Raw genomic sequence first — 17,196 nt, forward strand, 5'->3', positions numbered from 1 at the left:
CAACAACATGGCTATGGCTTTGTGTCTTGCTTCCTTTTAAAAGACCAGGCTGGAGGTTTTGCATGTTTAGCCCTACTCACATATACTTCACTGATGCTCATTCAGTGAGTACTATATACAAAATCACACTTGTGTGCTCAAAATGATTTACTGGGAGGTAGTATACTGGCATTTGACCTCAGTGCTGTGTTCAGTGGCCATCAAGAGCTGCTTTTGTTGACCAGGATTTTAGGATAGACAGAGGAAGCTGCAGTTACACAGTTAAGTCCAAACCACAGGAAATGGGTTAGAGTGGAACAACAGTGTTGGGATATGCTGCAGACAGTTTCCTGATTCTCAATTCAGGGTTTCCCCAGGAAATTGTTTAGCTGAGGCACTAAGCCAAACAGATCCTAAAAAAATTTGTCTTACTATCCATTTATTAAGTAGATAATGGCTTAAAAAAAAGTTATACTTAGTAAATATACGGCATTTTCTGTATGAAATGTTCACCGTAGTCAGGCTAGGTGGCCAACCTCTGCTATCAAACACTGTGAGAAACCCTGCCATTTCTTTAAAACCAGATCAGATTGGGTATTTTAGACTTTTGACTAATATTTGCATGATTTCATAAATGTATTACTATAGTAAAATCTAAGATTAAACACAACAATGTTTAATGATGTAAATGTGTTTAATAGCAAGGGGGTTTGTATTAATGGAACTGTTTTGAAAATTAGATGGTATATGTCAGGAGGTTTATCAAGATACAACATACACTTGAATAATAGGTAGATTCATGAGTTTATAAAAGTTTAATATCTTGCCTTGTGACTTTAATATTTAATATGTCTTGTTTTGCCATTTAAGTCATATATCAGTTGTATGATAATGTGGTTCAGAGCTCATACTTTGCCTTAGGTGTGAAGCTACATACGAACATCTTTCATGTAATGTGGAGATACAGCAAATAGTCCAAAATTACACCTGTCCTAAGCCTCCATTACCCATGACCACTTGTTGTCATTATAAGACTGTGTACAACAGTGTACAGATTTTTGATCAACAGCTTATTGGTATCACATTAAGGATCATATACTGTATACTGTCACCTTGACTTGTCGCCTTCCTTATTTGTTCAGCCCTCCAATATGTCAAACAGGTATTTCAGTCACTGCAAGAAATAGTTATGATGGTGCACTTTGCTATAAAGATCTATAAGATCGGCTTGAGGTTTTCAAGAGCATGCAGCCTAACTAAAGTTACACTGACCACTTGTGAAGCAGTAGAGGAATGTTTTGATGTACAGGTCCCTGTATCGCTTGTATTTTGTGGTCTACTAGCACATGCATACGGTGAGGTGATACATGGTTTTTGTCAGCTGGAGAGGGTGGTAATGCCTGCAACACAGATTTCACAACAATCAAAGAATGTACATATTTTTTTGCAGTTAACATGTTTTTTAAGGGTGCATGCCCTAAATTTTGTTACAAATCGCCGACTGTGAACAAAACTCTTTGTCTACATTGAAAACTTCAAAGGCTACCTTCAAGTTGAAGTAAATAATCAAGGGTGGGTCCTTCATGTTGAAATTCTCATTTCACTCCTCCATGCATCAAGGCAGGCTGGAATTCCTCACTAATGTTTATCTCTTTCCTTCTTCACCTCCCTGATCCAGCTACTATTTTTAACATGTTGCACCACAGCCAACCTTCCTATTTACTGCTACTATGCAAACTAAAATCATAGGCATTGCTATATCAGACAATGAAATTCTTTGTTTACCTTTTGATCAAATCACCCCTAGTCCCTGTCTGCTTTCTGGCAGTCGCCTCACAGTAACAGAGAAAACTTTCTTCAGCATGATTTTTTTTTTTAATACTGAATAACAAATTCCAGGCAGAGACCACATAAAGATTTTCTCAAGTAGCAAGCCATACTGTCAATAAATCATATTCCAGTATTGTTTTAATTTTGACCATCTCATTCCAGAAGCAGACAACTGTAGTCGGTCAAAGTATTTCTGGAAACTAAAAGGTTGCCCTAAAGCCTGGACTCTGATGTCTAATGAGGACCATTTCCTGACAAGCCTTTTCCTTCTGTTGACAATAGCAGCCACCCTGCAACTTAAGAAAGATTGCCAGATAGGCGGTGCTCAAGAATAATTCCAGTTTACTTCATCTTGGTGTATTTCCCATTAATGAGGCTATTGGGGCTCCATAGGTCATATTAACTATGCACTTGCCACCTCCATTGTTGAGATATGGGGAAACAAGGACTCAAAACAGTGCAAACGTTTGCCTCTGAGTTTGATCCAAATTAAATGCAGAATGTAGCCGCTAGGAACAGCCATTATGGCTGACATATGGGATGTGTCCGCTTAACCACATGTGATCCATGTGTGATGAATACATGACAAGCTATTGCTATAGAATACATTACTCCCCCTTCTCATGGGCTAATTCCTGCTCCTGGTTAGGGCAGTATATTTAAAGTTTATGAGAAATTATAAAGTTAGAATTTGGAGGATGGTCGCATAATAAGTAGGGAATTTATACAGGAATGCTGGCACACTTGTAGTTTCATCACACTTTACACTGTCACCAAGTGAAATAGAAGGATGGATCAGCATGGCTATAGAGGGATGGATGGTATAATCTTTGATGTACTCTAAATCCTCTCCCTTCCATTTGGATGAAAGTGTACTGTCTGTCCAAATTATGTAGTTGCTTTCCTTTTTCTTATTATGGGTCTTTGTTTCTGCCATCATGCAGTGCAGATGGCATAATACAGGATAAATGATGTTTTGAGTACATGAAAGACTACAATTTAATGTAATCTAAAACAGCATAGGCAGGCGAATTATATCCACATGTGTTATGTACTCTTTTATGCATTTTATACCAAACCCGTGGTCTTAGACCAATGAATGGAAAAACAGTGGAAGTTATGTGCGGATCAGACTACTGTCTAAGCATCATCACGTCTTATGTAGTGTAAAAATGACTTCCAGCCATTGTTTAAAAACAAAAACTTGGCAGGTTATCTTTCTGAAGATATTCTTAGTAATATGGCTATTTAAAAATCTCTCTCCTCGTACTGTACCTTTGTCATTGTTTTTCTCATATTGTAAGGAAGGCAGCATTGTGGCACTGATGAGAGAAAATGTACTCGAACATGTCAGATGATCAATCTTCTAATTTAAAATTGATTAATTTAACAATATTGAGTAAAACCCCCAAAAATAGTTAGAAATCTGAGCTACATAATCACCACTTGTTCATTAATCTCAATGTTGCTATGCCATCATACACAAAGAGTATTTAGTGGCACTATGAAATATTCATAAAGTGGATTTGGAATAACAACTTGTTATATGTGAAGTGAATGAGTCGGTTAAAGGTTCTAGTGAGCTGTGATCATTGAACCAGTGTTTTCCATGGTTGCTGCATGCATAATTGTCACCACTTTACCTTCAACTCCCACTTCAATAAATAAAGAGTGGCAGTCTCATCCACCAGGTAGGTTGTTCTGTGAATATTTTTACAAAATTAGCGACAGTAACAAGAATTATGGATTATTTCAGTTTTACTGTAATATGACTTTAGTATTGTAGTTTGGTTGTGTATTAAAGGTAGTATTCAGGGTGAGTTGTGACAGCTGCAGATTGTCTAGAAAACAGGGTTGGGCATTTTTGGCTGAAAATTTTATGATAAAAATTTTCATGTCATATGATATGAGTATTGAACAATAAGCAGGTCCATCTTTCTGTAGCAAAGCTCTGTTTTGAGGTGTTGTCCTCAGATTTTTATTTTATTTTTTCAATACTTTATTTTGTGATTTTTCATTATAAATATATAAAATAGAAAATAGATCAACAGGAGGAATCAAATAACAGGTAAGCTCTGACAAGTTGTGAGAATAAAATAAACAAATAAAAAAAAAAAACATTAACGTAACATTAAAGGGTTGCCAGTTGTACAGAGTGCTTAAAAGTGCATTAAATCTCAAATGAGGGCCATAACAGATTAGCTGGGTTAGTTGTTCATCCTCTCCCAATAACATCCAGGTAGGCAAGAAATGGGTTACAGGTAGCCAAGAATTTAAAAAAAAAAAAAAAAAAAAAAAATTGAATTGGATCTCAAAAACCTGGGTTTTTCCATCTGTATGACCGATGTCATGTCAGCCATCCACCTCTGGAATGAAGGAGGAGAGGGTGATTCCCTCAGAATGAGTCTTTTGGTGACAGGCATCCCGGCATCAAAGACTGCTGTATGGCTGTAGGGAAGCACAGAGTGGATTGCGAGCAGCCGAATATGGCAAGTCCAGCTTCCAAAGGGAAGGACCTTTTTATAGGCCTTTGAGTACCAGCCAAATATTTTAGGCCAGAATTCAGTCAGTGAAGGGCAGAACCAGAAGGTGTGAGACGATGTGCCCTCTGTCACTTGACATCTGTCACAATTTGGCGAGACAGAATGGTAAATCTTGTGCAACCTGAGTTTAAACCATTGAAGATGGTGGACGACTTTGAACTGCTTTAGCTGGCGTCTGCTGTTAACAGAGCAGGCCTATATAAGAAACAGATTTTTGCGCCATGCAGCTTCGGATAGTTCAATGCCCAAATTCCCTTTCCCTTTCCCCTTTCCCTTGATGTTCACATTATAGGCTATAGTTCAACCAGTTGTCCTCCATTTTTAAAAGAAAAAATGGAAAAACAAGCATTTCCAACATTTTGTAGAAGGATCCTCTGATCTCATCAGGTGAAAGCCATAAATTTAAATATTTCCAAATCACAGGGCAGGAACAAATAGTCAACAATAAAGTGAGTTTTTGCTTGTTTTCCCACAGTCAGAGTTCACCACATCCCACCTTTGCTTGCCCTCCTCCACTGTGTAGTTTACATTTGTTTACATTTTCCATTGACACACAATTGGGTGGTGGAAGGAGAATAATTTTATTCTTTAGTTTGGCTTTCCTCCACTGTATACTTGCTTATTATAATTTTTCATATTTTGAGAAAAATGTAATTAATGTTTTATTAAAGAGCCTTTTCCAGATTTTTCTAGTTTATTTTAGTAATCACCTGATCATTTCACAGTACAGAACTATAAATTAACTTAGATAAATAAGCTTACCTTTGACAGAGTTAAAAATAGACGTCCTGTTGTGAAAATGCCTTTGACTGATGTTTTATATGCTTTGAAATCGATTGTCCTAAATTGTCTGTGCAATAGGCCCTTTTCCTAGCTGACATTTTGTAATAGTAGGAAAAACGCCGGTGTTTCTAATAACATTAACAATGACTCTGTTCAGTTCAAGCGTCCCAGTAAGCCATGACAGTGTGACAGATAGGCAGCATGCACAATACCAGGACCCGGACACTGAAGCAGCTAAATACAATTCAGCTACTGGGGTAATTTTATTGTTTATACCTATGCTTTTCCTACTGTCAAATGTTAAAATGTCTTCAGTGGAAATGGCCCAAAGTAAGCAACAGAAATGTTGAAACAATTTGTTAAACTGAATACTTAACATGAGGCAGACTTGAGTGGGAGATACCTCATGTTCACCACTGCCATTACATTTGTAAAAATTCCCAACATGTTTTGCATCTTGCATATATGCAGTCTAATTGTTGGTACCACTTGATGTTATTTTATAAATGTATTATAGCGCGTGATATATTTTTTTTTTTTTTAAATGCAGGCATTTTTTTTAAATTTTTTATAGTGTTAAATATCTTTTAAGAATTTACCATAAGCCCTTTCAAGTGAAGTGCCTCATTTTCGATGCAAGGCCTTGCCTCACTATTTCCCCTCATCTTCTCCATCAGAAGCTCATTCCACCATATCACTTCTAGCAATGGAAGAATTTGAGTTGGACAGATTATTTGGTTGACCGCCCTATCTCCTGGAGCCATCAGCCACATCAGTATGTTGGAAATGTGAGTGTTCATCAGCAGTGAAGAGCGCAGGATTATAAGATGTTGTCATATCATGAATCATGTTTTGGGCCACTGTGATGGATTTTTCGTTTTGGGTGTTGTGAAGGGGTGCTCTTGTGGAAGAATAGGCTAAACTGCTTTGGTTTGACAGGATAGCTTGTTAAAAGAGATCCAGTTAAGAGAGCTGTTGAAAAAGTAGGCCAGTGGTGTGTAGTGAAAGCACGGTTACTCTGACAGTCTATTTGTTGAGTATTTTGCTGCCTTGCTTTATATTAAAGTGGATTGAAAACCCTAGTCAAGCTTGGTTGTTATTACAAACAAACTAGTATTTAAAGTCCTCTTGTAGAGTGCAAATTTAACTATGCCTTAAAAATCACAATTATATATTTTTTTCCCTGAGGTATAACAATGCATCACATTTTAGAGAAATACTTATTGACGGCTATATAATGGGATCAGTCAAACAATAGACAATTCAGATTTTCCCTTAGACTTGTCCCAAGTGTTACACATCCAAACTGACAGATCATATTAAGTGATATATGTAATGTATTCTGGTTGTCCAGAGAAAAACCCAATGTAAGCCATCTGACAAACTAGAGACATGCTAGACGATAGCACGGATTCGTTACGGGCATTCTTCTATTCCTGTACTGCTGTTGTCTCATTCAGGCAAATGACTCAAATGATTTCACCCAATTGCAGTTTCATTAAAGAGAGAATTGAAAGGTGAACGTCGGCATGGATACACACACACAAAGGATAGAGAGGCTCATCATCCTGTAGCCATGGCTTGACAGCATCAGTGTTTCGGCCTATTCGTTTTAGCCGCGTAATTTCCTCCCCTTTGGGACAAAACAGCCATAATTTGTTGCTTTCTCTCATCTTTAGCATCACATGACTGTAATGATTTTATAAGTCCGTTACCTCAGACCTCAAATAGCTCTGCTCTTTTAGTAAATCTTCACGTATTCTATTCTTAGTCTCAGTTTCTTGCTCACTGACAGAATGTGTAGTCTCTATGGTTTGTAATTAGATAGGAAATAATTTGCAATACAAATCACAGTCATAAAATTCATATGCATTTCAACAATGTTACCACTAATACCTTTGGAATATTAAGTCTTGTTTTCATTAAATGATTGCTCAAGTTTTAAGCTAAGTCGAATATATCTTCTTCTGGACCATCTGTACCCTGTGGTGTTTTTATCAGAAGCCGGGGTAAAAGAGGTTGGCAAGGGCTCCTTTATGAAATCCAAACGGGGATATGGCAGCTACATGCACCCTCAATACCTCCCCTTTTTTCTTCTTAATGTTTTTTGGATTTGTGGGTGAATGGAGGCGTTTAATCACGGGTGGCAGCAAGAAATTAATGCTTTGTTGCAAGTAGAATAAGCAGAAATGGGTGCTTTGACATCAAGGTATATTCTGAAAAGATTCTGCAGTCATGCTAGCTGCTCTGTGAGGCTATACTTAAGCACAACAGTGCTTTGATCTAAGTGCTGACATCAGAAAGCCAACATGCTCACAATACCAATGCCAAGATGCTAATGTTTAGCAGGTATAATGTTTACCATGTTCATACTCTTTAAGTACGTTAGCATGCTAACATTTGCTGATTAACACTAAATACAAGGCACAGCTTAGAGTGACAGGACACGGGTATTTGGTCATAAAGCGAAGTATTAGGCAAATTAAAACTTTAGCCTGATGGTAGGGATAGAGAAAAAATCGGGACATCACCAAAGTTCCGACAAAAACCCATCCAGCAATTGTCAAGACATTTCACTCAAAACCACAAATGTCAATTTGCTGGTGGCACTAGTGGAAAAGTGAAGAGTTCACTAAAGTCAGAGGGCTTTATCCTACACGGACCATATATATAGCGATCCATCCAGTAGTTGTTAAGATAAAAATCCGTTTTGGTCTGGCTTTACTTCATCAACAGTATTACAACTTTTCTGCCTCAAACAAGCGTAAAAATCATTTTTGCTGTGTTTTGTCTTTCTTTAGAATTTCTTGCATTTCCCTGTGCATACTGTTAACTTTTTATTCTAATTAGGGTGGATGTGGTAGAAATATTAACATTATGTCAGACATTTTCATTGTTGATATTGGGTTTCAAATCTCAGCTTTCCAAGAATCCTAATGTCGTTATTGCTCCAGCGTATCAACTAAGCTGATACGCAAGCTTTGCTCAGGCAATAGATATGAATACTGGTTCTGGAGTACCATTTAGCTCTGCCATCCCTCCTATGTTGTTGTCCGTAGAGACCAGAGAAGCCTGTTTGGGCTTTGTGTTATGGCCCAATGGCTGTTTGGCTGCTCAGCCATGATTAATTCAGGCAGGCCTCAGGGGAGAACATCCAGGCTGGGTTACCCAGCCAGGGATCTGGTGTCTAGCTGCCATAAAGACACTGGCTTTATGGCAGCTTTAGTCACAGAGCTCACCTTGGCTGTAGCTGAGGCTGGAGCTGGCAGCCTTCCACACCTGTTCCTAAAATAAAGCAATGTGCAAATGATTGAATTGAACAATTTAAGAAACTGAAATCTTGTAAACCTTTTTGCCATACACCAATAGACACATTGAATGTTCTCACACAACTATAGGAAACCACATTTTATTTTTAATTTACATCAAAGTTCAAAGTATCAGAGTTGATTGATGGCTGCATAATTCAATCTGTTTAAAATGTAAGAGCTACTGATCATTTTTTACTATATTTTGTATCCAGTACCAACATGGAGATAACCAGCTGCTTTGCAGTTTTATACCAGTAGCAGGGCTGTACTTAGATTCAGTTGGCACAGTTGGTGAATTTGGCAAGCACTACATTGTTTCCAGGTTTAGAGCAGACTGCTGCCATGAGATATGGTGCATTTGAATATGACATTTCATTTTTAATGTCCACAAGCTCATTTCTATTGTAAAATACACCACTGAAGAAACTCTAGCAGGTGTACCTTAAGGATCTTGGCCCTCTGGATTTTACCTTTTAGATATACTTATCAGGTAAAACATTCAACTTTAGTAGCTTTGTTTGATAGTTATGTAAATATTTGGATATGCTGGTGGTATGTGGATAATACTGTACTTGGCATGACAAAGACAAAAATCGAAAAAACAAATCATTATCAGCCACTCTAAGCAAACTATTTAGAGGCACAGTTTCTAGGATGATATTTTTTTAAATTACAGACTATACTTGTAGGCACACAAACCATTTTAAAAGCCTAACTGATGTCGAGACCCAACACATTCTGTAATGACAGATAACGTAAGACTTCAGAGGTCTCTATTTGTCTTTCAGTCATCAAATAATACACACGCTAGCAGAATAACCACCATGGTTGTATTATTGTTGTGAATTCCTCCTCTCCATTCAGCTCTATTATCATTCTTCCAGAGCTTCCGGCTATCAGGGGGCTGCAACTAGTGATTATTTTCATAAATAATTAATCTCCCACTTATTTTCTCTATTTTTTTTATTCTATGAAACATCAGAGAACAATGAAAATTCCCATCACCATTTCCTTCAGGCTGAAGTTATGTCATCAAATATCCCATTTAGTCCGACCAACCGTCGGACTAAATAAAGATGATCAGGAAAAGCAGCAAATCCTGCTTTTGTGAAGCCTGAACCATCAAATGTTTTGCCTGAAAAATGCAAGTTGCGGATTTGTTTTCTCTCTATTGACTAATCAGTGTGCCTAATTATTGCAGCTTAATTCCAAACATAATGTTGATGTTACGTCATAAGTTGTATGCAAGAAATTTGTTCTTCCAATTCACATTGCAAAATTTGAAAACATTAATGCTTGGGAAGAGCAGGGTGGTTAGATTTGACTCTCTACAAACAGTACCACACACACACAAGGAGATAATCTGGCAAGGTAACTGTTCAGTTCATCTCAAACAAGGTAGTGAGTGAAAAATTATGTCCAAAATCAGCCCTATTATCCTTGGATGTTTGCCAGCCTGCCAGCGGTGTATCACTGTAGTGTGGCACTCAGTCTCCATCCTCATATTTGTTCTTGGTCCCCTTGGTCAACTGACTGATGGATGGATGACTCGTGTATGGTGTCAGGCTCATAAATCAGCTGTTACTGTGGCAAAGTGGCACCCAACATCCATTAATGGCGGACCTGGCTGCAATCAGGGGCATCCACTCCAAATTTAGTACACTTCACGCTGTAGACAGCTATGTGATTTATCAATGACTTGCTAAAAGACAAAAAGGGAAGGAGACAGGTTGCCAGTGGGGCATTAACAACATGCATGTGTTATTATACATATTTTACTTTAACACGGGCTTCTTTTCAGGTTTTGAGATATAGGTATCTGTGATTTTTGTCCGTCCTCACTTCCCTAATACAACTGAAATGAAGTCAATTTTATTAGTGCTATTCATAGCTTTGAAAAATGAAATTTAAAAATTTCAGCAAGTAAAGCTTCCATAGGAACTACTTTCTACAGAGTAAATCTGTTCTGTGGATTAGCCAGAGTAGCTGGGACATTGTTTTTGGAAACACATTACTGTTGAATTTCTTTAAATGCAGTTTTTAAGTGCTGTGAGTAGCACAGCGCTGCATTTAGAATTCCACTCAACTCCATTGTTGTGGGTTGGCAGCAGCAGACTCAGATATGGATATTTTAAAACCTGTTCAAGTAAAAGCAAAACCCTTCAGTTTGTCTCAAAGCAAATTAAATGTTAGTTTTTATGCCGACTAAAACCTGAAAAATGGAAACAAACTTCTTAGAGCATCAAAATTAATTTTTAGGAGGAGTTTTACAGTCAAATACTCTAATCAGTGCTGAACTAGTAAATCAATTGGTCATTTATTGAGCAAAAATCACTAACATTCCCTGATTCTAGCTTCTCCTGTCTGTCTTTTCTGCTTTTATTGTATGTACAGTATATCAAGATATAGATATCTAGATTTCCTTGTTAAAGAAATATCTTTTGGCTTTGGACTATTGGGCTGTCATAAAATGAAATTTGGCTTTGGGGACTTGTGATGGGAATTTTCCACGATATTTGTTACATTTATAGGCTAAACAAACAATCAATGAATTGAAAAGTAACAGACTAATTGATAACATTTGTTCTTGAATTAAAGGTTGACATAGCATTGTTGTCACAGGAACAATGGCTAAATATGACTGTTTAATTCATTTAGGCACTTTACTATGACAATAGTATATTCATGTATAAAATATTTTTACAAATGGAAATGGGACTTATGTGTTCTGTGATTTTGAGCAAAGGTGATGGATAGCATCATTATTCTAATGTTGATACTTGACATGATAGAATAAATAGATATCTGTGAGAGGAGGTTAAAGAGACAATAGGTGAGGTGAGTGTCAGTGTTATCGTCACTTTATCCCCTGTTTTTAAGGATGTTGCGGCAGCAGCACTGCCCACTTTCCCCTCCTTCCCTATCTTGTACTCGACACTCACACACAGAGTGTGAGTGTAAAACCCACCTCACTCATTTTAATGGGACAGTTTCCATTCCCTGGACCAAATCATATTGTTTTCACACACAGCCTGCCTAATGGCCGAGTACAACTATCACACTTTCATTTTTTTGCCCAGTCACACCTCCTTGATTCTAAACATGACAGTCTAACTCACAATATTAATTTGACATCAGCATTGTTATTTTCCTTATCTTTTTCTATTAGGCAGGGTTCAATAATAAAAATGTCATCACAACTATTAAGAAGTGAAAAATTATGACATTTATGGCTCATACAATTTATTTCCACATACAAAGAATATTACTCCTTTGCAATAAGACAGGCATTCGACCTCACCTCCCCATAAACAACCTTGAGCTGAAGATCATTGCTAAGGCTGACTAACATGGTGGGATGTATTTACTTTCCTTTTTGCGGCAATGAATAAAATTTTGTGTTTTTGATTGAAAATACAGGCTTGTATCACTGGCTGTAAAAGAAAATGTTCTGATTCTTTTCAAACAACACACAATGAAACACATTCCAGAGTATTAAGTGTGAATAAAATGAAAAATAGTGCTGTCAGGTTTCAAATAGTACCTGCTGGTAGCCACTTTTGTTCAATATAGATGTTAGGATGAGGTCTATATCGCTCTAGCTGGATCACCGTACGTGTTCTCTTGAATGCCATACGTGAAAATTAATTTCAACCCAGGTCTGTATCTGCCAGGCTGTGTCAGATGCTGTTAATATTCCAGGGCCTCCTACAGGAACAAAAGACCTCTAAATAAGCTTCACGCTGTTTGTGTCTGTCTGAATGTTTAGCTTAGTTTCACTCATGTGGCTGCTTGTTTGATATTTTCAGCTCGAGCTTTATCACAGTGTCTTGAGGTTAGCTGTAAACGGCACAGTGTGCTGACAGACAAACCGACAGTCTAACTGAAACCTATGTTTCTCCCCTGACCTTTAATCCACTTGACTTGCAGCAGCTCTGATGCATGATTAATCATCTGTTTAGGAGTGTGCACACACATAGTGATGTGATGCACAAATGTGCGCCTTTTTGAAGCTCTTGTTTGTTTTACAGGGGATAAAAGAGGAATTATTAGCACTTTTGAGTATTTTTTTATATGTTTATTGCTCTGTTCTAACCCCCCCATCCCATTCCCTCCCTTACCTTCCTTTGTATCTGTCCTCCAGCTGGTTGGCGGCCAGTTTGACCTGGAGATGAACTTCATCATCCAGGAGCCGGAGAGCATCGTGTGCATGGTGGAGCTGTTGGACAAGTGTGAGCCCACCTGTCAGGCCGAGGTCTGGAGCATCTTCACCGCCATCCTCAAGAAGAGTGTCCGTAACCTGCAGGCGTGCACTGATGTGGAGCTCATCCAGCAGGTGCTCCACCGTATATCCACCACTGACAGCATGATCGCAGGTACTGGAAAAAGTGTTCTCTTTATTTACTTTGTATTGGAGGCATAGGACCCAGCATTTTCTGTTATGTTAGCATATTGTACAATCTTAAGCCTTTTATTTTCATTTAGCTTTTGAAAATTTAAAGGCAGCTGGTTTTGTGTAGCAGTAAAAAAGGCCATCTAGCTCCAATCCCCCATGACAGCAGGCACTGTTGAACTGTGCTTGACCAAGACAAGTCATTGGGGGGGCACACAGTATCCTCATGGTTTCATCCTCCTGTGTTGCACTGTGATGTATTACACTGAGCGAGGACACGATAATCCTTTACAGTCTCCCCCGAGTCTCAGTCTAGTCTGTTGCCCATCTGCAAATTAGTACAAATTAATCCTACAGTGTCCGGCTCAGTGAACTTTTGCCGGCTAGAACAGCGCTGGCCTAGAGGGTTTGTGTAGTCAAGCAAGGATGATATAGCCCAGCAGTAACTAGGCAGCTAAAAGTAATGGTTGTAGTAATATTCACCACACTACAAATCATTGTCTGTTAACTTGTTTATAAAGTTTTTCATAAGCGTGTAACACAAGCTATTTGTTGCACTTACAATATAGTAGATTTTTAGATGTCTCTTCCTCTATTCAAATAATTTGTCTGGAATACTAATTTTGGAGAACAGAACCAAACAGCTGATCTTTGATACTTATGTGGAAAAAGACCTTCCAGATATGACTGCCACCACAGTCTTATATTTGGAGGGTTGAATCAAGGATATAGTGCATGTACACTCTAGTCATAGATCTGTCATACTATGCCTCAACATTAGTCAGTAATAACAAATAGAAGAGGCTGTCCAGTAGCTGGGACTGCCAGTGTCCTCTCTATTCTAAGTCTTCTGTTTTTTTAACTTGGGTCCTGCTCGCTTTACTTTTCTTTTAAATATATTCTGGTAGCTGTGGCATCACTGAAATATTTAGATTATACAAATTCCATTTAAGATTGTAGTCATGGGGGGTTGGATGTTTTTTATAGATAGTGACACGAGAAATATTACTTAAAATCAGGTACCCCCTCTTATCAGTCTTCCTGCTTAAACCCTGTATGTTTATGTGTTTAATCCCCTGCCCTCTGCTGTTTCTCTGTCTTGCTCGTCTTGCAGACCTACTTGTGGACATGTTGGGTGTGCTCGCCAGCTACAGCATCACAGTAAAAGAGCTCAAGCTTTTCTTCAGCAAGCTGCAAGGGGAGGAAAACCAGTGGGTGAGTCAGAGTCATGCCACAGCAATCTGTCTTGGTTGTCTGGGACCTACATGAGGAATGTGCTAGCAACCCTTCAACTGCTGCCGTCCCACAGGCCAATGCCCTCATCACATAGACAAGATAAATCATGTGAAACCAGACTTCTGCTCTAAAGTAGATTTACATAACCTTTCTCAGTCTATATTTATTACAACATTAGAACAGTGTTAGCCAAAAGACTTAGTATTTGCACAATTATGGAACATTTAAATAGACTGCCTGAGCTGAATGCGGCTATAAGAGAACAGCCACAGTGAACTTAAGATGTATGATACGTCTACAGAAGATAAGTTACTACATCCGGGCAGAACCAGTGGCACAGAGGGAGAGACAGATGAAGCGAGGGAGAGAAAGTAGAGTAACCCACTGATCACTGACACTAATCAAGTTGTCATGGAAATAGGGCAAGTTGATTTTATGCTTCTAAATTTCACCTCACTCTCCCGCTTTCAAGCGACTATTGCCGCTGCTCTGTTTTTCGTTTTTGTGAAATATTTGGGGAGACAGGATGGACGGGATGAGAGCAACACTTTAACTATGAAGTGCTATGGTACTGAGCACTATAAACTACAACCTTGTTGAAATTTGTAAAAAAAAAAAAAAAAAAAATTATCACTCACATTGATCTGACTCCAGTTATCAGAATTCTGTGTTTTAGAGCAACCTTTTTTAAATGGGTGTACTTTGCAGTACACAGTGCTAGTATAATGTTATCATTGAGACCATGAGTAAAATCTTCTGCTCTGTAAATCTCTTTGGATGTCAAAGTCTAATAAGTCTGAGAGGTAAATTTAGAACAAGCAGATACAAAGTTGTACCTGCTTTTAATCATTTGTGGCTGCATGCTTGAACTGTAAGTGTGTAACTAGGATTCGTGTGTGTGTGTGTGTGTGTGTGCGTGCGTGCATGCATGTGTGTGTGCCTGTTTGGACATTAATACCACATTATCAACAGCCTGAAATGATCCCTGTGTGTTTGTGTTTTTTCCTCAGCCTCGTCATGCAGTAAAGCTTTTGTCAGTGCTGAAGTACATGGCTCACAGAAACGGTCCTGACTCCTTCTTCAGCTTTCCAGGGAAAAATGCAGCCGTGAGTAAAGTGCCCCCCCACACACCCAAAAGTATGTTTATACATAGATGATGAGCTAACAAGAGAAATTAGAGGTGAGAGTTAAGAATGGAGTGCATAGTGTTTTGAATGTTTCACTACACTGCGGAAAAATCTTCCACTAGATATGCAGCAATGGTGAGCCACCACAATGTGGAACCCCACCACGACCCCCTCCCAAAATTGTCCCAAAAGTCCTATTTTCCTTCTGCTTAAGAATCATATTTTATAAAGAAATACTAATGAGAGGTAGAAAGACAGGACTTCAGAAACTACTCTGTGATCTCCCCTGAATCCCTTTCATCATATGGGCTTTCTAAGCTGCTTTCCATTGAGCCAGCCGTTCCCTGACCCATGTAACTTTTGTCTCATTGATAAGCTTTACACATTCTCTTAGTTATTTCATAGCCTACCGTTACAGCTCAGACCCTCCTCAGGCATCAAAGCCTATTGCACTCTTTCTGAAATGTTATAAAATATGTAGAAATGGAGCTGTGTCTAATAGTAATGCTTTCTGATGAAACTGTATGTGTATGTATGTGCTCTTTAAGTCTGCATAGTCAATGTGTGTCTGACTAAATTACTCATGTTGGGGCAGTTCAGCTTCGGACTATTCAAATTGTGCTTTGAGGACTTTGGTTGTCCAATGCCTACTCATTAGTTCATTCAAAACCTCTGCCTTCTTGTTCCTTGTCATTAGTATCATGGAAAATTAGGGTGCAGTCTTGTCTCTTTTACTCGCAGTTTTGCAAATGTATAATGTTTTAATTTTAAAAAACACACAACCTTTTTATCAGGTCTTGGTTAGGAATGCACTGAAACTTTACAAAAGCATTGCCTTGCTCACGTGTGCATGATTTACCACATTCACTGAAAGGTGCACTGTTGTTTTTCCCTCTTCCTGCCACAGAGCATGGTGTAGCAAGCCAGTATGTTCATTTCAGGATGATTTTCTCATACCTTAATACATCACAAAGAGTCTTTGATCAGTCATTAATTGTAAGCAGTAACCAAGTCTTTGGAACTTAACCATTCATAATCTGTTTGATGTATTTAGGATCTATCTGTTTTTAGGAGCAAAGGACAAAAGGACAATTAAAACTTGAAGATGAATGACGTTTTTAGTACATCAAGTGTGCATCTTACAGGAAGTTATCCCTCCCTGTGTGTAAAATGTGCCCCGCTTAATGTTCCATTAGTCTATGCCAGGCCCTTTGCATCGCGCGTGTGTGTGTGTGTTGGGGGGCGCTGCCTGCCTGGGGCTGTTTGGGGCTGCTTCTGTATGAAACCCTCCATTGCCATGGTGATTGCGCTTTTATGAGTACAGAGGTTTGCCTTGTGGTTTTGGGTCTGATTTGGTTCATCTGAGTTCTATTAGTACTTGTCTATGTTTTTCAGCATAGTGTTTGAAAAGTGCACATGCACCTTCCTCTTCCTGTGTTGCCCTGCTAATGAGTTAGGACGCTTGGTAGCACACATGTACACAAACAGAAGCATCATTTAGAGCAACAGTTTTCTAACTTTTCCTCAGGGGCCATGTTTGCCTAAACACTTTTTAAGGGCTAGTAACATGACTGACCTACTATACTAGTTAATTAGCCTTTGTTATTTTTAAAAGGCTCATTGCATCCTTTCATTACACAGGTGGCCAGGATCCACATCTCAGTGTCATCTTCTTTTACTCTAATGTTTTTCCCAACAGGCTATAGCTCTGCCTCCCATAGCAAAATGGCCATACCAGAATGGGTTTACATTCCACACGTGGCTCCGCATGGATCCTCTCAACAACATCAATGTAGACAAAGACAAACCTTACCTGTACTGGTAGGTAACATAGCAACCATATAATTCTGTTCTTTGACCAGTAAACCTAAAACCTTGCCCTTTTTTTTGGCATTTAAATGTTAAATTTTGAACATTCTACATATGGAATGCAGAAAATGCTCAAGGAAGTAGTGCACATTTTATTGTAAATACTACAAAGGGAGGGGATGAAA

General features: G+C 38.5%; 1 protein-coding gene across 1 annotated transcript in view; it reads left to right on the forward strand.

The window, feature by feature from the left end:
• Positions 1 to 17,196, forward strand: part of lrba (LPS responsive beige-like anchor protein) — a 191,710-nt gene that overhangs the window by 16,324 nt on the left and 158,190 nt on the right. The window contains exons 2-5 of the mRNA XM_040146675.1: positions 12,591 to 12,822; positions 13,954 to 14,054; positions 15,086 to 15,181; positions 16,902 to 17,023. Of these exons, the coding sequence (XP_040002609.1) occupies positions 12,591 to 12,822; positions 13,954 to 14,054; positions 15,086 to 15,181; positions 16,902 to 17,023 (551 nt within the window). The remainder of the gene's footprint in view (positions 1 to 12,590; positions 12,823 to 13,953; positions 14,055 to 15,085; positions 15,182 to 16,901; positions 17,024 to 17,196) is intronic.

The sequence above is a fragment of the Xiphias gladius genome, chromosome 15 (assembly GCF_016859285.1).
Source record: "Xiphias gladius isolate SHS-SW01 ecotype Sanya breed wild chromosome 15, ASM1685928v1, whole genome shotgun sequence".
In the NCBI taxonomy this organism is placed as follows: domain Eukaryota; kingdom Metazoa; phylum Chordata; class Actinopteri; order Istiophoriformes; family Xiphiidae; genus Xiphias; species Xiphias gladius.